Source organism: Barbus barbus (genome assembly GCF_936440315.1).
Source record: "Barbus barbus genome assembly, chromosome: 7".
NCBI lineage: Eukaryota > Metazoa > Chordata > Actinopteri > Cypriniformes > Cyprinidae > Barbus > Barbus barbus.
Genome location: NC_136735.1, coordinates 23,042,021 through 23,066,874, shown reverse-complemented (window position 1 = coordinate 23,066,874; position 24,854 = coordinate 23,042,021). Strand labels below are relative to the sequence as shown.

Here is a 24,854-nt window from a genome sequence, read left to right as displayed (position 1 = left end):
CTCACACCTTTTTTTGTTTCCTTTATTATTTGAACACGTAAAAGCATCACAACAACAATATACAAATTTTTTGTTATCTTTAAAACAAAAACACATTTACACATGCAACATTAGGGTAAAGACAATGAGCAACTTATTGGATAATTCATTTCGGAATGTGTAGTTTACTGTGTTGTGAGAATTAAAAATGTATGTCACAAATCTTACTGTGATGTTCACAAAAGTTCTTTACTGCTTCTCTACCTACCTTTGGGCAGCTTTATAAACAGATTCAACCAAAACTAAATGGAATGCAACTGAACTTTGAGAGACTATACAAACAACCTTAAATCACCTTCTCTCAGTGTTACCAGACTTTTAAAAGTGCATCATGGCAACAAGAAAATGTGCCCTGCACTGCAATATGCCACACAAAATCAACACAGCTGAAAAGAAAGAAACTTACTGGCTTTTGTTTACTGTTCGTACACAGCGTGTCAATTACAAAACATCACATTAATAGTGGAGGTCACAATGTGCCCTCTCAAATTTGTTGGTTTAAGTGAAAAGAGGTATTCTTAAGATCATTCCATAGAAAGCTTGGAATATGATGGCAGAGAACAATTACCTTTATGATTATTGCATCAGATCTAAAAATATGTGTTGTGTTTTAAAGAGAGTTGTGATCTCATTGGCCATTAGTCCATTGGTTGACATTATTTTCTTCTGTTTGTAATGATTGTCTACTCAGTTCTTTACAAGAATGGCTGCAACTTGCACAGCCAAGACACTAAAACACATTGACAGACACTGAAAAATATACATTATGATGCTGCCAAAAGTACAATAATAATTACACAGGAAATAAAATTACAAAGGTTTTTTTTTTTTTTTTTGAATATTTTTATTTAGCTTGTCCCACCCTCTCTCATGCTCTGTCATCCACAGTCTGGGCTTTTTGGGTCCTTGTAGCCCTGCAAGTTCTTTTTGTGGTAAGTCTGTGGCATCACTGCATATGATGACACTTGTTTCAGAGTCCTAAAAGAACCATCGAAATGCTTCCCCGTTGTTTACTGGCGTTCTCTGTTGAAAACACAAAAGGAATGTACAGGGAATCAGCATTATAAATTTGGTAACATTTTACAATAAAGTTACTTAACATTAATTAATAAAAGCTGTGAAAGCTGTGAAGAAAAAATTAAAATAGTTGAGCCAGTGGTCAAGGATAACGAACACACAAGCCAAAAGCTTAAAGCAATGGAGCATTCTATAGTAGATTTAAATCAGCAAAACAATGTATAACATAAGGTATAACGTAATGTCAAGGGACCTTTTATTTCAAACAGCAATTATTCATCTATGTAAGCTATTTGAAAGGTCCAAATATGGTATAGGTTTTATTGATGGACACTTTTATAGTGGTTCATATTAAATGAGCAGATCATAAGATCATTTACTGCAAGGACACTTATTATCCAGCAAGCAAGTGGTGAGACATGACCAAATGTGACAACAAAAGGTAAGAGCTGTTTCATTGAACAAATGCTTAGTTTCAACTCATCACAACCTTTTGCTTGCTTGAGAGTTTATGAGCATGTCATTCTCTCCATTCAGATGTGCCTGGACCTCAACATTTAGGCCTACTGCCACATACTATAAAGGATGACAAACTAAAAACACCTTAAGCATAAGATGAGCTATGAATAATGTCATGTGATGCCATGTGTCACCACATGACAAATAAATGAAAATAACAAGAAACACGATGTGAGCAATAATATAAATAAAATTAGTAAACAGTAAAATAATATACACATTTTATTGATGCCACTTTGCACTGCTGGTAAATCAAGTACTGCATCTATCACTGAAGACATTACAGAATTATTATGCACAGTCTCAACATTTTCCTCAAAAATGCTTACGTTCACACTCAACATTCATGTTCGTACTCGACGTTCACATTCAATGCAATGCAATGCAAAAAAAAATCTAAATGACATTTGAACTTGTGACCTTACAGCAATAAAGACACTCCTAGACCACCACAAAACACATTCTCTGAAGAGGCCGAGCACCCCTACTCTGTAAAAAAAAAAAAAATCTAGGCCTAAATTTAAGCTTGAATTTCATACAAAATTTCCATCCATTTGGATGACATGGTTAATACTACTAAACTGAATGGGTTTTAAATATATTATAACCAGGTTTATATTTTTAGAAATCCTATTTGTCCCTAGTATGCAGTTTTTTTTTGTTGTTGTTTTTTTTTCTTTTGCAGGGGGTGGGGGTTTCCTGATTCATTCGTATAACTGACAAATATGCAACACATTAATTTGTTATTGTTAAACCTGTGCGTTGACAATATTAAATTTATGCCTAATTACATATTTTTCTTGAATGTAACCTTAAGGGACCAATCAGACAATCAGACAATAAGGGGACATGTTTTTCATGTTGAACAGTGAAAAATAATTTTCATGACTGTTTAGAATCATGAGGGGGTAAAGTGTGCAGGAGGATGATATCTTCAGTAAATAAAAACATGAATGACTGAATGTAAAGAGCAGGAGAGGAACAGAAAGAGCCACGGACCAAAGGATTGATTTGCATAGAGTGACTCTCTTCTCACATATATTTTGGATAACTGCCAACCACTGAAAACTAATCCCAGTGTTGAGATTTATTTATTTTTTTAAAAAGCCCTTTTCTTTTGAATGAGAAACTGTCTAGAGAAAAACACTGAAATAAGTTGTGGCTTAGAGGGAAAAAAAAATGTTTCTCTAAATCCATATATTTTCCCCCATTGATCAGTCCCTGGTGGAAATGTGGCTCGCTATAGACAGTAATGACCCTGATGTGCTTGGCCGGCATGTCTGCGTTTTGTTAAGTCTCGCACTATCGATCTGGTTGAGGCTTCCTGAGTGCTGCTCAAATTCACTTCCAGCCGTCTCTCCTCGCCTCACTGCTGTGACCAGGCACAAAGAGAGCTCAATTAGCACAGCTCGACGACGGCTCTCTCCCGCCTGCGCACTCCATCAAAATCACTCCATCAAACCACCCAGAGAAAGGGGGAGGGAATAAAAGATAGAGGGGGTAGTGATACGACAGGGAGATGCAAGTAACTTTGAGGTTTTATTTCCAATCAAAAGATGCTAGGACAAATGTTCAGCTGGCCAACAGGGCATACATACATACATATTAGCCTGCAGTCAATGATAAGTCTTTTTAATACATGGAAAATCTATTTTTTATATGTCCTCAAGGTTGCCAGCATATCAGAGACAACATTGCTGTCAGGTAATATTAGTTTTTTTAGTTTTTTTTCCATTATAATTTTTTTTTTTAAATTGTTCCAGAATCAGATAATGTCAGAAACTGTAAAATATTAAAATAATATATTGTATTGCTGGCCATATCCAACATTTTCTCATAAGTATTCATGTTTTTTTTTTTCTGTAAAATGTGGTTCTACCAAATGAACATTTACATACATTTGCATACACACTGAAATACCATATTGATATACAGTAGAGAAAATCCTGTATCTAAAATATACATACAATTTTATAGATGAGGAAATATTTATGAATCTTATTTAATATATAATATTGGTCTCACTTTATATTTGGTGGCCTTAACTACAACATACTTACATTTAAAGGAATCAGTTGGTACAATGCACTTATTGTTTATATATATTTTTACATTGTACTTATACTTCAAAAATTGCCTGCATGTAATTACATTTTAAATTCATTTCTGTAATTACATTTATAATTACACTGTTGACCCATCCCTTACACCTTAACCCATCCATAAACTTACCCACACCATCAAACCTGTCCCTAACCTTACCCGTATCCCACCTCAATAGCAACCAAAGTGTTTTTCGATACAATATGAACACAATAAGTACATTGTATGTAATGTTGTAAGTACATAGTAGTTATGATGCCTGATATAAAGTGGGACCTGAATATGTAATTAATTTAATTAATCAGTTGATTTTGTTATAAGCAATGAGATTTTAAATTTTTCAGCTGCATTTATTAGTTGGATGATTTGAAATGATAACATTTCACACTGTTCTGTGTCACTTCTGATGCTGACTTGTTTTAAAGAATTACATAATTTCAACAAGACTATACATTAAAATCCTAAAATGAGAAAATTTCTGTAATGGTTTAACCATCATTTAGTATAATACTTATTTTGCTTGCTGTAGAATACAGCAGTTTTCTGAACATGCTGAATTAAATCAGTCTTTGATTAAATTAAAGCTTTCATTCAGTGTTCTCTATCTGCAACCCCAGAAGCAACCATAACCACAAAAATCATGCACTAAAATATATTGTGAATAAAAATAAAACTTGTGTGAATAATTAAAAAAAAAATGTAACTACATAAATATATTTACGATATAAAGGATTTGTAAATATTTAGCATTTCTATATTTGTAAATGTGTAATTCTGCTTACATTTAGATGTTTCCAGCACGTTCATATTGTTGTTTCAGTGTCTACCCAAACATACAAAATTTTGTAAAGGAATACCTATGTATAACAGATAATTATTTTCATGTTAAATAATAAAACCAGACAGTTATATCAATTATTATTTACATAATTATTAATTATTTGTATCTGACAAAATGTTCAAATGTGACCCCCCCCCCCCCCCCCCAACACCTATAATGCCCTCAGACAATCAGCATGAATGTACTTATGTGATTGAAATATACTGTATAAAGAATACAGTCTTATGTCCTGCTCACAAAGAAAGACGCGTCAAAGCCAAAATCAGGCAGACTGAATGAAAGAGAGTTCTGGATGTGCTGGGGGTCCTAACAGCCATCAACACTGATTGGGGATGGCAGGTGCAGTTAATGACAGGGGCCGTACATGTCCTGCTCTGATTGAGGTGAGGGAGAGTAGAAGGAAAGAAAAGAGTGATGAGGTTGGAAGAGTGCTGACTCATAATCAAACCCTAATCAAATGCCAAAACACACACACACACACACACACACACGTACATGCGCACCCAAAGACATGGACATACTATTTCACCCACATATATGTACACAGACTCTTTCTCTGTCTCACGCACACATGCAGACACACACATCATATTCAATCCCATCCTTTCTCCCCACCCCCAGAAGCCCTGATATGGTGATTCGTAGAGGCCACAGATAAACCACTCAAGACCAAGAGGATGATAATGGCAGATGCTGCAGAGACTCAAATTCAATCAGCACTGGGCTGTCAACGTAGATGAGTTTAAGAACGAAACACGCTCGCTGACACACGTTAAAGACACATCAACTGAAGTAAGCCAAATACAGCCCTGAATTTAAGGAATGGTTAACCAAAAAAAGAGGAAATTATGTCATCATAAGTGTTGTTTTGTAAATTTTGTGTTCCACGAAAGAAGGTCACACAGGTTTGTAACACAATGAGATAAGTAAAGGATGACAGAATTTGTATTCTTTTACTATACCTTTAAGATACCTTTACAAAAAATGTACCATTATAATCATATGTACTTCGACCTAAATTTATGGCCTGTGGATTGTAATAGTAGGATTTTTAGATTTAAGAGACAGTTTAAGAGACAATGAAGGGGAGAATTAAAATTATGGAGAATTTAAAGGCATTGATAATATGTAATCATGTAATCCATAAAAAGTAACTGAAATCTTTATATAATCTAATTACAAGCACTTCATTTTAGGAATCTGTTTACATAATCCAGATTACATGCAATCAGTTAGTACCCACCACATAATATATTTGTGTAAAAATATGTTGAGATGTCCTCTACATTGCTAGAAAGTTTTCTTTTAAAAAAAGAAGGGTAAAGTTTAAGAAACAGAAAGCTGATGGGAAAAAAGAATGAGGGGGGCTGGGTTCAGTGACAGTGGCTGAGACCCTCGTCTCTTCACGAGATGAATACCAGTCCAGGCAGTGTGCTGATGTGCTCCAGAACGCTCATTATAACGCACAGCCCATACGTTGCCCTGACATGTCCATTATTTATTAACGTATGGACTGGGAACCAGGCCACCATTCATGACTGCAATTCTTTGAAGGCAATTCTGACAGGTTCTTTCAGAAATAAATAAATAATCCTTCACTTCTCTCTTCCTTCATGGCTTATGCTCCCAACACAAGAATAGCTCATATCCTCAGACTGTTTCTACCACTGAACCTGTAAACATATTTCACATGCATTCACTGCTCAACCTAAAAACACAAGAACTAAGACAGACCATAATATATCGGTAAGCCGATTAATATGTCTCATAATTTAAATGAAATATCATGCATAATAAATGTTCATTTAATTTCAGAAAATGTGTGTACATATCACATGCAATCATTGAGTGAGAGGTGTATGCATTATGACCAAAACCTTGTACAATGGTATGAGTTTTTTTTTTTTTTTTAATTATGGTAATAATATATGATGCCACAGTTAGTTTTTCTGATGGGGTCAAACCAATGCTATCTCATGCCAATTTGTACATATTTTACGAGGTGGCTAATTCGTACGAATGTGTACGACCTCACTTGTACAATTTGTCTAAACCCCAGTGACGGGTAGGTTTAGGGGCGGGGTTAGGTGTAGGTCATTCATACAAATTCATATGAATTGGCAACTTGTAAAATACGTACGATTTAGCAAAAAACGAATGAATTTATACGAGTGAGGTCATATGGCACCTCATAAAATATGTACGAATTGCCGTGAGATCAGACTGGGTCAGACAGCAGTATAAAACAAACAAACAAACAAAAAACAATGCAAAAATGCAAATAGTAAAATGCTACTGATCATATAATTGTGTTTTGTGCTTAGCTACCATTACAAAATAAATCTGATCTAAATCAACGTTTAAAGAACTATCAACTTAAAAGCAAAATAACCATTATCATAAAGCAACCATTATGATAATGGTTATTTTTAGAAAACAATCCAGTGAAATTAAATATCTTACAAATGATTCATTGGATTAATTTATAATTTTAATTCATTGGATTAATTTATAAATGGATGTTTCCATCTTTAATTCCAGTTTTCATTGGCTGCATCTGAAACCATTGTAAAATAGCAAATACACACATAGTACACACATAAGCACATCACTTGAATTCTAGTTTAATGCCGCAAACTACAATGTTGCAGACGTAAACATTTCAACTCAGCTTTGCACTACATATTTTAAAAACAAGTTATATGGGTTAATTGTTTAGGATATGTCTCATACTTATTTTTGTATTACTCCATGTGTAAACAAAATGTGTCATATCGTTGTCTTCAGTAGCAGCTTCTGACCATAAATTTAGTTGTGGCAGACTCTGGGTGGAATTGTACGCTATATGAATAACCTCTGATAAACTTTTAGTGGCCTAAATTTTACATTCAAATGATTGAGCATATGCAAAACACTTCTGGCAGAGGTCTTGTGTCCCCTTGCATAATTTAGCCCTAGGGTTGATTGGCTGACTCTACATTCATACTGTACATAGACTGTTATCTTAAATATTCTATTATAATAACTTTTATTCCCTTTCTGCAATGTAGTAATTTTGTATATTCCAGTTAGTTGGAATATACAATTTATGGCGAGTTCTGTCATGAAACTCTAGATGGTGCATACTGATGGGTAAATAATGCAAATTGATGATATTTAAAGCATTAAACTACTTGGCATAATATGATTGAGTCATGTTGCATATGCAGCCAATTAGCTTACTTTAAATTGAAATTGCTGTTTAGCATTTACTAGAGCAGTTCACAGTGCGCATTCAGATTTCCTCTGAAACCCTCCATCTTCCCCAGCTCCACCTGTACAGGTCTGCTATGGGTTATTATATACTGTATGCTATTTGTGCAGCAGCAGTATGTCTTAATAACTCACAGCACCTTAACGGTGTATGTATAGAGTGGGCGAACTATGACATCACTTTGTAGGAGGATCGGCTGTTAGCATGAAACTAGTTCCCTCAACAAAAAGCCAATAGGATCCATAGGCTTTTGGATTATCACAAAAAATAAGCTCTGTGTTCAGTCATAGTTCATGAAACTTACAAGTTTTGTCCATCAAGATAATCTTCTCAAAATAATGTAACTTCATCAGATTTTGAAGCCTAAATAAAAGCACCAGAACTAAAAAGCTAAACTTAGGCTATAAACGAACTACTGCACCACGGTCGCTCTCCTTCAGCGTCACCACAACAACTTTCTCAAACTAATTTTTAACGTTCAGTGAAAAGAATTTACACTGTATACGAATTTGAATCCACGCTACATGAACCTTTTCATATAAACTGGAATAAATACAAAACTAGAGCCAAACTAAAACTGAAATGAGACATTAGTAATAAATAGTATAGTGAATAAATGAAATAATCTTAACTAAAGGACATTTGAAAGCACGTATTTCTATACATTTCGAAATAAGGTGCATTTAAAGTCAATAAATCCTTGATTAATTAAAAACATATGTCTCCACATATGTTTCAATAAAATTCTAGTGCATTTAATCTATTAAATAACAACAGAGTGAGCGAGCTTTTGGATATGGTAAGATTAAACTTAAGTACCACATTTCAGCTATCATTTTGTTAGGGTGGTTACACCACGTAAAGCCGGCAAATGTGGTGTTTGCATGTAATAATCGTAATATGAGTTTACCTTATGGTATGAACCCAGAGTCTCTGTGTCAGTACGAAAGCGATAAAACAAGCATCTGCCCTCCGAAGACTTGTGTTGCATTTCGGGGCAAAGCAAAAAAACAATATAAAATGCGGGAAACTATTAATTGGTTATTCTACAATTAATTGTATTACAAATTATACTACAATTGGAAAATACTGTAAATTGATCAACTCTTCGGCGTGATGACGTTTAATGTCTCCGATAGTCCCATTTAGCAACTTGTTAGCAACCGTCTTTTTAAATAAACATAATAGTTCACAAGTGGGGTGTAACTCGTGTGTTTTTTGCCATAAAATAAAACGTGACAGTATCTTGAGCCTGTGTGAACCACAGACCTTATTTAAGGGATTTTTGTCAAAATCCCATTCAAAAATCCCCATTGACTCTGGGACGGTGGAACCGGAAGTGCTAAAATGCTAACTCGCTTCCGGGTTTTTGCCTACAAAGAGACATCATAGTTCCACCACTCTATTGGGAGTAGCAAGTTCCTGTATTTGCTTTGCAGCAGCAGCAGCACTAATCTACAACAACAGCAATAACCAACAGCAGCAGGTAGCAGATCTAGTCCATCAAGATCAAATACATTAATATTGTCATATCCATTACCATGCTAAAATCTTCTGAGAGTTGTCATGATAGAAATATATTTTCACTAATGTGATAGTGATTTATTAATATTACTGATATACACTTTGCTGACGCGGATTGATATAGCATCATCTGGAACTACAGAATCAGAATCAGAATGAGCTTTATTGGCCAAGTATGTTTACACATACGAGGAATTTGTTTTAGTGACAGAAGCTCCACAGTGCAACAGAAAGACAGCAACAGGACAGGACACAGATAATAAAAGAATAATATCCAAATAGGCAATGTATACAAAACAGCAAAAACACAATATGTAATATAGACAATTATGTGTGTACAGGTCTGTGCAAATTTGAAATAAATAAATAAATAAATAAGTGTGGTGAATAAATAATGAATAATAGAGTTGTGTGTTCCGCGTTTATTGTCAAGTGTTCAGTTACATTATGTAAAAAAAGTGGGGCAGTCCCATATCGCTCTCAATTAGGGCACACTGCATTTCCATTTATCGTCACAGATTTAGGCTACTGGAAAAATGTGGGGTGCTGTTGAGCTCAGGAGGGCAGCGGCACCCTCTGCCCCTCTTAATATGATCATTACATAGCCAACTTTTCTGCTGAAGCCATGCGCTAAATTTCAATACTGTATATCCATCTCATTTTATCTCATCGACTCATCAACAGTCAGAAACTCTGATAATATTTGCTGAATAATGCTGAACATTTACAAGTTAAATCAAAATTCCTAAATCAAAATTCCTAAATCAAAATTCCTAAATTATCAATTTAGGATTGATTCAGTTTATATAGAGTTATATGTTTTCAGGTGGATGAATATTTTACAACCTCATATGCCCATACAGATAAGTCAGTCTTCATCTTAAAAAACAGCACAAATGTTAATCAATTTCTTGGCAATGACAAAAAGCTATAAAAGTCTTTTTAAATTAGTCAATTCTAGCAAGTAACTCTCAAGAACAGAGGATGACAGAATCACGGAAAGAGAGGAAAAATATAAAAGATTCAAGCAGTTTAGGATTGTGAGGGCAAGCCAAAAATACAGGGCTGCTCTCCAGACAGAAAAAAAAGTTTCTCTGGTGCAGTCAGCCCAAACTGATGTGTTATATATTGCCTGTCACTCTATTCTGCGGGAATATTGGGGCGTTGCCGAGCTCAAACCTGGAAGGTACAGCAATCAATCACCAACATTCTCGGAAGGAGATCTCATCTCAGTGTTGGTAGCCAATATCCCAGCCACATGAGCGGCATATAATAGGGACCCAGTTCAAGGCTGTTACAAACATACCGCTCATCTATGCCATCCACATTCTGCAGTTGATTGCTTTAGCCTTACATCAAAACACCTTCATGCAAACAGAATGAATGATTAAAAATACAGGTAATCAAATAGGGAGCAAAATAAAAAAATAAATAATACAGACGAACATGTTTGAAAACATTGCTTTCACAATATATATATATATATATATATATATATATATATATATATATATATATATATACACACACACACAGGTCCTGGTCATAAAATTTGAATATCATGAAAAAGTTTATTTATTTCAGTAATACCATTCAAAAAGTGAAACTTGTATATTAGATTCATTCATTACACACAGACTGATATATTTCAAATGTTTATTTCCTTTAATTTTGATGATTAGAACTGACAACTAATGAAAGTCCCAAATTCAGTATCTCAGAAAATTAGAATATTGTGAAAATGTTCAATATTGAAGACACCTGGTGCCACACTCTAATCAGATAATTAACATAAAACACCTGCAAAAGCCTTTAAATGGTCTCTCAGTCTAGTTCTGTAGGCTACACAATCATGGGGAAGACTGCTGACTTGACAGTTGTCCAAAAGACGACCATTGACACCTTGCACAAGGAGGGCAAGACACAAAAGGTCATTGCTAAAGAGGCTGGCTGTTCACAGAGCTCTGTGTCCAAGCATATTAATAGAGAGGCGAAGGGAAGGACAAGATGTGGTAGAAAAAAAGTGTACAAGCAATAGGGATAACCGCACCCTGGAGAGGATTGTGAAACAAAACCCATTCAAAAATGTGGGGGAGATTCACAAAGAGTGGACTGCAGCTGGAGTCAGTGCTTCAAGAACCACCACGCACAGACGTATGCAAGACATGGGTTTTAGCTGTCGCATTCCTTGTGTCAAGCCACTCTTGAACAAGAGACAGCGTCAGAAGCGTCTTGACTGGACTGCTGCTGAGTGGTCCAAAGTTATGTTCTCTGATGAAAGTAAATTTTGCATTTCCTTTGGAAATCAAGGTCCCAGAGTCTGGAGGAAGAGAGGAGAGGCACATAATCCACGTTGCTTGAGGTCCAGTGTAAAGTTTCCACAGTCATTGATGGTTTGGGGTGCCATGTCATCTGCTGGTGTTGGTCCATTGTGTTTTCTAAGGTCCAAGGTCAACGCAGCCGTCTACCAGGAAGTTTTAGAGCACTTCATGCTTCCTGCTGCTGACCAACTTTATGGAGATGCAGATTTCATTTTCCAACAGGACTTGGCACCTGCACACACTGCCAAAGCTACCAGTACCTGGTTTAAGGACCATGGTATCCCTGTTCTTGATTGGCCAGCAAACTCGCCTGACCTTAACCCCATAGAAAACCTATGGGGTACTGTGAAGAGGAAGATGCAATACGCCAGACCCAACAATTCAGAAGAGCTGAAGGCCACTATCAGAGCAACATGGGCTCTCATAACACCTGAGCAGTGCCACAGACTGATCGACTCCATGCCACGCTGCATTGCTGCAGTAATCCAGGCCAAAGGAGCCCCAACTAAATATTGAGTGCTGTACATGCTCATACTTTTCAGTTGGCCAACATTTCTAAAAATCATTTTTTTTTGCATTGGTCTTAATTGATATTCTACTGAATACTGAGATACTGAATTTGGGACTTTCATTTGTTGTCAGTTATAATCATCAAAATTAAAGGAAATAAACATTTGAAATATAATGAATGAATCTAATATACAAGTTTCACTTTTTGAATGGTATTATTGAAATAAATAAAGTTTTTCATGATATTCTAATTTTATGACCAGCACCTGTATATATATAAATTTTAAAATTATTTAAATAAAATTATTATTTTAAAATGATTTAAGGATCTCTTGTTGTTGCCAATGTGAATTAGCTAATCATATCAGTATTTAATATATGAAATATATAATGCATATCTTTACAGCGGTTATTTGCAGGTTGTTTTTAAAGAGAAATTTGTATAAACCTTTAATGATGCAATTATCTACAACACAGCAGATATGATTTGTTACCATACGGAATCTGCACAATACAGCAGTTATAATGGACTAATATTTGCAAAGCTATGACTAGTTAAAAAGCATGACTGTTTTCATTTTTTTTCCTGCGTAAAGTTGATTTGCTGCAATGACAATGTAATGCCTAAAGTCCTAAAGTGACTTTAAAATTATTTAAACAGCTTTGCAAATCAAATAATATGAACATTTCGAAAGAAAATGTATGCAAGTGCTTTTTATGATTTTTTTCTGCTTTTAAATATTCCAAAAATCAGCCCTGTTCACTTCCATTGTGTTTTAGTTTTATTTATTTAATTATTAAGTTGTTTGTTTGTTCTGAAGAAAGCCCAGAGCTTGACACAGCGAAAGCACACCTACAATGTGTCTGTGATATCTGTGGATATGTAATATCCATGCCATCTTCTGAGATACATTTGACCTTAAAGTACATCTGGAAGTCATGGTCTAACACAAATAACAGAGATAGCCAGTCGGGAGAGATGATACGATCAAGCTGGAGACTACATTAGATGTCTCACTAAATGCTCCTGTTTTGTCTTAGTTTTAATGTAGTTATTTAGTAATTTCCACTGAATGTATACCGCACAATTGACATAAGGGACAGATTCTGAATGTTTCTTACTATAAATGCTTAGAGAAAAAAAGTGTTGGTCTAGTGTTTGCTGCTCATGTTCTGCATGTTGAGCTGTGGCGCTTGGTGGTGACACAAGTTCAAATTTGGCTTGTGTCATTCCTAAACTCACCTCCTTATCATCATTCTGTCTATGCTACTCTTAAAAGTGTTAAATAAAATAACACTTTTTGGGGGGGGAGGGGGGGGGGGTAGATTCTAGCATTTCTTGGACCTCACATAAGACAAGTGGTTAGTAAAATAAAATAAAATAAAATAATAAAACCCTTTTGCATGATAAAGTAGCACCACACAATTAAGAATTAAATAAAAACGCATAGATATTTTCAACATCTTCCAACCAAAATTTCAAAGGTGTTGTTGAATGATGAATACATCTCCATTATAATTTTAAACTGCTCAGTATTCAGAGTCTGTCGACACCATCTAGCTTTCTGTAAGAGCACTTCTAAGATATCAGTATTGCTCAGAAAACAACCCCATAAACAGTGGTAAAACAGGAAAGGCCAGCGAGAAACAGGGAAATAAGGCTGATGCCACTGTTAGCTGTTGATCTACATCAAGAAAATGAATAGGGGTAGAAATAGAAAAATTCATTTTTAGAAGGAGGCGGAGAAACACAAGTAGAAAAGGTACAAGAGCGGATGGTGAAAGAGTGAGAGGAAGACAGTGGCAGCAGGGTGCTTTCTAAGGGCTCTCAGGGGATATTTTGTGGAAAGCTTCCCTCCCTGTGGCGGCCCGCAGGCCTTTAAAGAATGGCAGCGGGACGTCAGTCAATGGCGTCGGCACAGGAGAGTGAGTGAGTGCGTGCAGCATAGCGTTGAGCCATGTGGGTGTATCGGTGCGAGGGCTAAGCGATCTGAACAGATTGCCTGTTCTCTGAAATGTTAAATCAAAATGCAAAACAGGAGTATTCCTCTCTAAACAGATTCACCAGCATATGTGTGGGAGCGTGGACAGCTTCTCGGGGAGCACTAATATTTTAAGGTAATTAAACCGAAGCTCCCACTGACTGTGAAGCCCTCGGTCTGTCTGTTTGCAATGCCAGTTATTTCAGACATCTTCAGGACTAAAGAAAAGGTCTGTACTATTTTCTAAAATTCTCTCAAAGATAAGCCAGTTTTGTATTTCAGTTCTACTTATTCATCAATCATAATTCAGATCATAAAATATATTCTAAGATACCAAATTTGGTTGGTAAAGATAATCCATCATTTTAAGCAGAAATAGCTACATATTTAGAAATTAAAACTGTCTGTAACACCAGGTGTACACGGTGATGCTGTGATTGGTGATTGTCAGACTACAAAAAAACAAAACAAAAAGTAAACTTAGAAAAGAGATGCTGGGTACAAGCAAAGTATGAATGTGCAAATGTGGAAATCATTTTTTATGGTCAATGTACGGAAAGGAGCAGTGAGAACATCTTAAACATTTCCTTTAGTATTCAGGGAAAATGTTATACATGTTGGGAATGTCAGGAGGCTACTGATCACAGAATTTCCATTCTGGAGTGATCTAATACTTTAATATTTGTTAAATTACAGACATCGATATGCAATATTCAACCAAACATCCTCATCTAGAGGGAGCAATAATTGTTCCTTAACAGAGTTATTCAAGCTTAGACAAATTACATGTTGGTCATTAATGGATAGTCATCTTCTAGTCATCCCAAAGATCCTGTGATTAGCATATACTGTACCTCTAAACTATTGAAAAGTGAAACACTGACTTAAAGTGCCCCATTATGCTTTTCGAATATCATCTTTCATGCATTGTGTAATATAGCTGTTTGTGAATTTAAAAGGTCTGCAGAGTTTTAAAGATCAAATTGCACAGTAAATAAAGTTATTGTCTCCCAAAAGAAAGACTCTGAACTCCCGAAACGAGTTATCTATAATTCTAGTCTAATTCCAGGCTCTCTTTCATAACTTATCTACATAGCTTATCCATTAAAGACGGGACAGTACCCACTTTCTCCTCTGAATCACAACTTCTAGGGATTTTCTACCAAGTGTTCAAAATATGTAGCTTTGTGTTTTATATTGTGCACACATCCAGTGCACAAGCTGTAGGTCTGCATCTAACCGGCCAACTCACGTTATTACTGTCTTACTGAAACAGTTAAGCTTTGTTTGAGTTTATTGATGGACATACACTTGTTAATGCTGATGTTGAGGAAACACATTTACAACATCTCATAATGTAAGACAAAGTAATTAAAAACTTATCACTGAGAAATGTCCTGCTCAAGTCACGCTTGCAATGGAGACTCCAGTTGATCAACTAGTTCTTTCAAAGTTTCATCATCGGACTCAGGCTCAAATTGATATGCTAAAATCAATGCCATCATTACTGTAGTTACAGTGTTCACAATCACTGAGGATTGACAGCCCCCGAAGCTGAAATATGGTCATGTGTGTTTCGTTGCCATCTGGGCCATCTGACCAATCAGAGCAGATAGGATCAAGGAAAGGACAGTTTTAGAGAGCCTTCGAACAAACTGTTTTAGACTCTTTGAGAAATTAGGTGATCTGCATTTTTTGGCCTTGGATGCATGTAAACCTAATAAAACAAAATATGAAAAAAAAGGTTCTGTAATTAGTGTTCTACACAGCGTAATGTATGTCTCAAATCACAGAAATCAATAGCACAGTTAAAAAAACAACAAACACGCTTTCTAATTTTTACTAAATTCATTACAGATCTAAAGAACTCACATGCTAAAGAGGAGCAATGTTAATTGCAATAAAATAATGTGTCACTTTTTCCAGACCTAAAAATAGGTACAGGACTACAATAATACACTCATTGGCCACTTTATTAGGGACACCTTGCTAGTACTGGGTTGAACCCCCCTTTGCCTTCAAAAATAACTTTGCATTCTTTGTTGCATAAATTTAACAAGGTGCTGGAAACATTCCTCAGAGATTTTGGTCCACGTTTTCCTGATAGCATCACGCAGTTGATGCAGATTTTTTGGCTGCACATCCATCATGCGAATCTCCCATTCCACCACATCCCAATAATGCGCTGTTAGATTGAGATCTGGTGATTGTGGAGGCAATTTGGGTATAGTCAAGTCAAGTCACCTTTATTTATATAGCACTTTTAACAATACAGATTGTGTCAAAGCAGCTTTACAGTATCAAATAGGAAAATAGTGTGTTGGTAAACTCATTGTCATGTTTAAAAAAAACAGATAGTTTAAGCTTTGCTAGAAGCAGCCATCACAAGATGGTTACACTGTGATCATAAAGAAATGGATATAGTTAGCAACAATACTCAGGTAGGCTGAGGCATGTAAATATGATGGTCGGGTTGGTACAACTGGTACTGTACTGTTCTTAGCAGCACCAAAAACAACCATCCAATGTTCAAAGTCCTCTCTTTACCGTTCTGATGCTGGGTTTGAACTTCAGCAGACCGTCTTTACCATGTCTACATGTCTAAAGTTGCTGCCATTTGACTGACCGATTAGATATCTGCATTAACGAGCAGTTTAACAGCCATACCCAATAACAAAGTGTCTGATGATTGTATGTAGCAGTACTTTTTCCCCATGGAAAAATGGCAGGATTTCAAGTGCTGAGCATGAAGACAAGACAGCCGCAGCCATCACACCACAAGATGTGTCTGTCAAAGACATAGCAACACAGTTGCGAACCATACACTAAAAAATTGGAAAAGATGTTGAGGCAGCCATACTCTGCATCATGATCCACTAACAACGTACGAGAATTTGTTGGGACTGAATCCAAGAATGTCAATTTAATTGATGTGTGTTTTAAGACACAATGATGGTCTGAGGAGAAGTAGTAAAGAAAATGTGCCTCAAAAAACAGCAGCAAGATGCATTAGACTACAATACATATATAGTTTAAACCAAAAAAAATGTATAGCAGAAACAATAAGGACGCTGTAACATCCTCAATGACATTTTGCACAATCAGCATGTGCAATCAGCTAAAACCCATACTGTATTAACAGACACTCAGAAATGAAGATAAGACTTTCTTCCTATACTTTCTTTGTATCAACACAACACAAAGAGAGAATTACACTTTTTCTTCACCTGAGCTCATCAGACAAAAAGAAACAAAACATACACAAACAGCCTGGTGTGAAGCACCAATGGCTAACGAACAGACTCCATGCATCCACACCAGTAGATGTCAGTAGGCTACATACCACTGGGACAAATAAGAGACAGCAAAAACAGTCTCTGTAGTAGTAACTGATGTTTTGTAGCTTTTAGTATAAATACAGTATGTTAACCTTAAGCTAATCTATAAATTAGAGTGCTCCAAAACAATGACAAAATTTGCATATAGAAGATTTATGATTGAAAATTTTACAGTCTCTCTCAACAACCAATAAGGATGGGCAATTTTAATGACATCATACTTCATTAGCCTCTCATAAAATTTTAAGTGCTTCTCAGAGCCAATCGTGTGCGAGACCACAAAACTTATCCAACCCGTTTGAATTCTAAACATACTACACAGAATGCTGTATTTTAAAGCGCAGAAGAGTTCTTTGAAACATCCCACCTTGACTTGTTATTTCAATTATGTCAAAGCACTGAGAAAAAATAAAAGCTAATGAAACCACTTTACTGTTAATAAAATGTTTTGATTTGATGAATGCAAAATCAGCTGCAGTTGTTGTGAATATTGGTATAGGGATCATTAGTCTTTAAGTCTTTTATTAATCTTTTAGTTTGTCCCTACTGTTCATACCCAAAGTCATTTAGCTTTAGTATGCTGGACATTGTGTGTTTAAAATAATGTAAATTACTTGGACTTTATACTGGCACCTATTTGTGTAGATTCAGCATGAAGCAAAGATAGGGGTGTTGAATGAGATAAAACCCCATATTCAAATGAGTATGTGTAACTCATAATTAATTTATTATGCAGAAACAATGACCTATAATACATGTGTTATATAAATAAAATAAGTAATATCAAATGCAAAATGCAACTTTATCATTACAAATCTGTAATTACAAATATTTTTAAATACATGACATACAAGTTGTATTCTATTAAGAATAAATATTCTATTATTCTATAAGTATTCTGATTATATATAAATAAACATAAATGCATAAAAGTAAATTCAGTAGTACGCTTTATATTTCAAAGACAACTGAGGCAATTATGAAATTACATATAAATATGCACTTAAGTCTTAATTAGGTGGCCAAAAGCCTTCTAAAGTTCTTGAAAGCTATTTGCTATCTAATAAATTTTTTATTTAATTACAATTAAGATGCATTTGAGGGTCTGAAAACATTACATCCAGTTTGCAGATTCTTTTAAATTATATTATTTCCACAATAAGTACTCTTTTAAAAAGTATGATAAAGTGTACAGTACTTCATTTTTTTTACAAGGATTTATGAGCCTTGATCTCATTTGACATAATTGTTTTAATTTGTCAAAAGCAATTTCTTCGTAATTTCTTTCTTTCTTTTTTAAATTTTATTTAACTGAATCTGTAAATGTTGCTGAAATGTGGTACAAAATACTAAGACCCCTTCTGCGTTGACTTTCTTCACGTATTTTCAAACAGGTCACTGCAATGATGGTGAACCATTTAACTTCTCATCCAGAGCTAGCCATCAATTATTTACAGTCACCTGTTTAAAATTTAAAGTGCCACACATTAATGTTCACAGCACCTACACTTTCACCCTGACCATCCTCCACTGATCCACCACCCCTCCCCATCCTAGAAAACGGCCACTGATAATGAGTTGCTTTCGCCACTGAACTGGAGATGTTAAATCAAGCCAGGTCAGAGGAGACAGCAGGCGTCATGGGTAAGGGCACAGGCCAGGCATATCTGATTACATTTCAGTCTTAATTGATAGCGCAAGAAAAAACAATAAATTCAGCAACAATGTTGTAGCACATTGTGCAGAGCAATGGGATTTTTTTTAAACTAGAATTTGTAAGCATTAATAACATTTGCAAACTGTGGAGGAGAGAAAATATATTCAGTGAATAATAAGATTCACTCAACATAAAAAAAAAAAGCGATTCACCCAAAAATGAAAATTCTGTCATTATTTACTTACCCTCATGCTGTCCCAAATCTGACATTGATGTCCAAAGATAAAAAATAAAATTTCTCAGGACATTAAAAAAATACCTTCTATTATGTTGCAAAGAAGAAAGTCATACAGGTTTACAGGATGGATAAATCATGAAAAAAAAAAAACATTTTTGGGTGAACTATACCTTTAAATTTTATTCTATTCCTCACACAAAACTACAGTATGATGCTGGTTCAGAAGACATAAACAGTGAGAATATACAGCCCTATAGTAGAAGTTATATAGCCTTTACGGTAGGAGCTTGTAATTTACTGTAAATACGGTATATATGGTTTTGAATGAAGTGTGTGAATAAGTTATGACATAATTTTTAAGTGTACTATTATTATCATTTATCCTGGCAAATTCTGTGTCAGATAATCAGTCTTTTACAGGCAAAAACAGCCCTATTCATGGAAAAAACAAAAAACTTTGTCTTACACTTAATTTCCCCAAGCAAAAATTCAATAATTTATGCAGCATTAACTTGTGCATTATCATAAAAAACAATTCATTTCACACCAAAAATCAACCACTTTCCAATATAGATCCTGGCTTATGTATGCACACAGCCTTTGATCGACATCTTTAAAAAACTTCCAAAAAAGAACCCAAGCTCAAACTGTCTGACTAACCTGGAGCATTACCGGACCCAAAGCAAGCTCAGGAAACGTTAGGAAAGATAAGATGACTCTGCTAGACTAATCCATTCTGGTGTCTGAGAGAGAAAGAGAGAGTGAGAAAGAGAGAGAGAGAAAAAGAGAGAGAACAGCAGAGCAGTGACACAGGGTAATCCTCCGGGGTCTTGCATTAGCGCGCTAAATTAAAGGCGGTATTAGATTAAATTGGCTCTCCGATTTCAGGGGTGTAAGTAAAATTCTAATTTGCATTTTCCACTGCCGCTTAAGATATAATTAGTTCAGGGTGATTCCCAGGTGCAAAACACTGACAGCAACATCCAGCTGCTTACTGGGAGTTCATCATTTGTTAGCAGCAAAAGGTGCAATCAGCTGGGTTTACATACATGTGTGTGTTTGTCTGTGTGTGTTGTGCATCCAGACTTATAGTTGGAAGCAAGTCAATACTAAACTGAAAAAAGTGTATGTTTTAGTCTGTATGTGTCTGCAAATACCTGTGTAAATACACATGGTTCTTTTACACTGGTCATTACACATGTTGGCTGAATATAAATTAATAAAGGCTGTGTGTGGGCTGAGGATGCTAATCAGTCTTACAGCAAACTCAGATCACATACTAAGTAGGGCTCCAATAGAATATTGTAAAATATTATTACAATGTATAACAGCTGTTTTCTTTTTTAATACATTTTAAAAAGTAATGTATTCCTGTGATGACAAAGCTGAGTTTTCAGCAGTAAATTATGCCAGTCTTCTGTGTCACATGATCCTTCAGACATTATTCGAATATGCTGATTTGGTGTTCAAGTAAATTTTCCTTAATTTTCCTCACCGGACACAATATCTGAAGTAAACCTTAGATGAGATTACTATTAGCCCTCCTGCAGTGTTGTACCATCCTAGATCAATAAATACCCCACTGATTCATTTATGTATTACTTTATCTACCAAATGAAAATGAAACATGTTCATTAAAACTTTCACCAATGGAGTTTATGCTAAAAAAATCAAAACGGCATTCTACAGAGAAGAAGTGTATTTCACAATCTCAAAATGAAGATTTATTAAATTAAATAATTAATTAATTAATAGTTCCAAACTGCCATAATGTCCTAAAATAAATTAATACATGATTCAACTTTAGGTGAAGTATGTTACATCTGTTTCAAAAGCAGCAACAACAAAACAAAACAAACAAAAAAAAGCACACTGTTTTCAAACAGGTTTCCAAACCAGACCACTTCCCCCATCTGCCATTGGTCACCCAAACTGATGGGATTCAGAAAGTCTTTGAAGTTTCTGAAAGTGACACTAATTATAGCACTGCTTATGCTATTATGAGAAGATCAACCTACAATAGCTTACATATTGTCCATATATATTAAGCTGGGATAATTAAAAGTATTTTAAAATTTGAAAAATTCCACACTCCACCTATCACACGTGACAATCACATCAACAATGCCAAATCAGTGTTCAGAACCATGGCCTGTACATTCTTGGTGAAGTAATGAGAAGTAAGTATAGAACAACATAAACTACTAGATGCTACAACACCAATTTCCATGCACTCAATCAGCAGGTGTAGAATTGTGAAAATATGCTTTAGGTCCTATTTACATCTGGTATTAAAATGCTTTTCATATGCATCTCCTGTAACCACTGATTGTGATTGCAGTTCATTGAAGGGAAGGTCAGTGCATGTTGATGTCAGACACACAAGTCAATGTGCAATTTTCAAACCTTTGTTTTGGTGCATTGATTACATATTAGATGAGTAGGTAGTCATGTTGTTCGAGATTCATTAGGACACATTAAAATTTACACTACAAATGCCAAGTGCTTTTTATTGTCCTTCTGTGTAATTTGTAAAATGTGCACATTGTAACTTGTTTACACTTGTATATTGTGCTGTTCACATCACATCACCCAAGACGGATGTTCACACCATGTGTAAACAGCCTTTTTTAGTGGAACTAAATTCTCCTGTTTCTAGAAATAGATCCTATATTTGTCCACTCTCCTTCAAGCATATACACACAAACACTTCCAAATTGGTATTTTTAAGACACGTTATTGTCTTTCCTTTATGTGCTTCATTTATTCAAAAATAATAAAAATGCTTTCGCTTGTTTTTTCTATTTCCTTTTCAGTGTGTAAGGATATTAGGATGAGAATCTAGACGTTCCACGTCCCAAGTGTGATAGAAGAACAGCAGCAGGAATTTTCCTATTGCTCCCATTGTGGGAGAGATCGACTAGCCTCGTCAGGAGACAGTTTCTATAATTGGTTAAAATGACCAAGTGCAGAGAAGGATGGCTCTCTGCTGAAAACCATTTCCCAGCTCAGCTTGGAGCAGAGCCAAGCCCTGGGTTGTTCGGATGCGTTCCAGCCCCAGCCTGACTGGCAGCAATTAGGGGTGTCTGAGCCAAGCTCAGCTTGCGCTCCACACAAACACCCCTAATTACTGCCAATTAGGCTAGGCGGGTAGGCAGATTTGAGAAGCTGGGGGGGATGTTCAGGCATGGGTGGGCATGGAAACAATTTTCAAGGGCTTAGAATCGTGACTAGAAGGAAAGGTTAATGCTTTTGAGTGCACGGAGGGAGAGAGGGAGGGGGAGTGTGGTGTCTGAGCCATCGTCTCACCTCTAGTGATGAGCCAGGCTTCTTTTTTAGCTCCTCGCATTTCCGAAACTTGCAGATCTGGTGGCCCGTCTTACGGTTCCGACAACTGCTGCACACTCCACAGTTGATTAGCCTCCTGCAGGGCGCGCAGACCCCACACCTTTTCCTTTTCTTTTTCGCTGGGTTTCCGCTGGATGCGGAGGAATTATTCTGTGGGCAGTCTGCCAGATTGGCAATTTGAAACGCACTGTCTGTAACGGCTGCTGAGGCTGCGGGGGAGTGAAGGGCTGTCATGACGATGACCCCGGGAGGTAATGAGATGCCCCCTAAAGCCGGAATAGCGGAAAAAGTTCCAACACGTTCCGGGAGATTCATTATCTCTGCTTCAGCAGCACCGCATTTCAGCTTGTTCATGCATTCTCCTGCTAAAGGTCTGCAGTGTTCAGGGGATAAACTAGAGAGGAAATTATTATTTGCCATTTGCAGCGTCTCTGGCGGCACGCCAGGTTTCCCCGGCCTTTGGGAGTCGTTTCTATGCATGCTGGTCCTATTAGGGTTTATTGCTGCTGATTTCCTTCCCCAGAGCATGCTGTTATCACAGTTCCAAGGGGACACGCCGATTCTGGCACTGGGAAAAATTGGTGTCGTTATGCGGGCAATCTTAGCGGTCTGTGGAAATGCCCCATTGGTTTTGTAAAAGTTTGCAAACGACCTGTACCTTTCCATTTCGGCATTGTAATCCAACAGCTGGCTTAATCCACCATCCTGAAGAATATCCTTTTGCAAGAGTGACACGTCGGTGCTCTGGCCGCTTTCAATGCAAAGTGCATTGTTAAGATTAGACATGACTGCTAAGTTTCAAGCGCTCGCAAGAAAAATTCAGGGGAGGGTGGCAGTTGTTTTTTGTCAAGGTGAAGCTTGTTAGACACAACACGTTACCATCCTGGTTTATCCTCTCCACTAAAACAAGAGAACAACAATTACGGATACAAGTGACAAACATTTCCTGTGCATCATCTGACAGTTCCAAGTTACTCAACTATAGTGAAAGGTTTTTACTTCACAAGTCAAAATTGTCCTTTTTTTTTTTTCGCTCCTGTTTGATTTAGGCATAAAATTGGGATTCTAATCTCGTGATTTACCATTGTAGCTATGACACTTTTATGTGGCATAACCATAGGAAACAGGCATAATCATACGTGAAAGTCATATAATTGCCAAGATATATATACAGTATATATATATATATATATATATATATATATATATATAATGTCAGTACACTGACTTCCCAGAAAGAAATGGTAAAATTAGATAATTATTTACTACATTATTCATATTATGGGACCAGTACTTGGAAAATAAAAGTAGCATCATAATAGAAACAAAACATTCATGCACATTTAACATAAGTGTTTTTTTGTTTTTGTTTTCTGTAATAGCTATCTCAAATATAAGCAACCTCAAACTTTAGAAGTCTCGAAATTAAAAAAAAAAAAAACGTGATCATGCATCAAGCACAAAGTTCTTATGAAAATATGTCGAAAGTAAAGCACATTGTCAAGATTTCCCCAATGATACAATACTTTGTGAGGCTCACTTCAACCAAGTCCCAGACCTTGACAACTGTAGTGTGTAGGGGGATCCATTTCCGATCTCCCAGTCTGGCAGGGTTTTGTTGCCACAGATAAAAGCCTATTAGACACATCTTCCTCTACTTGCATTACCTTCCACTAGACTCTCTCACTGACTGCCTGTGGTATATTGCAAGACAACTACAGCAATACAAAGCTCTGTTAACATCTGGTTCTGTATTTAATTGTACATTTCCACCTGAGAGACAAATACTGGATAACCATTCATATCTAAGACCCTGTCATTAATCACTTGAGACCTCACATGAAGCCAGTGATGTTTTTTATTAAGTTTCTTAAAGAGGCTCATGCTGTTTTATAACTTCCTAATTAAAGGCAAACAGAACAAAACTGAGTAAAAAAAGATCACTTTACACTCACAAGCATAAGAAGTTTTCTATTCTGAGAAATAATATACAATGAAGGCTAGTGATGATGCAAATCATTATTATTATCATCGCTGTTGTTTATTTTTTTCCGTTCACAAGCAAACGGTGCTTTTAAACCACTGATTTTCAAGCTGTAAACAAAGTTCAGAGAATAAGAAATATCCGATACTCAGAGGAGACTGAAAGAGGTCGAGAGTAGAC

At 36.0% G+C, this 24,854-nt stretch overlaps 1 protein-coding gene across 1 annotated transcript; it reads right to left on the bottom strand.

The window, feature by feature from the left end:
- Nucleotides 1-1,017: 1,017 nt before the first annotated feature.
- LOC306872767 (CXXC-type zinc finger protein 4-like) lies at nucleotides 1,018-23,476 on the bottom strand (the record flags this gene model as incomplete). The annotated part of the gene is made up of 2 exons (XM_079421535.1): nucleotides 1,018-1,062; nucleotides 22,652-23,476. The coding sequence occupies 2 exons, from the start codon at nucleotides 23,474-23,476 to the stop codon at nucleotides 1,018-1,020; spliced, it is 870 nt and encodes a 289-aa protein (XP_079277661.1).
- Between the last annotated feature and the right edge of the window lie 1,378 nt (nucleotides 23,477-24,854).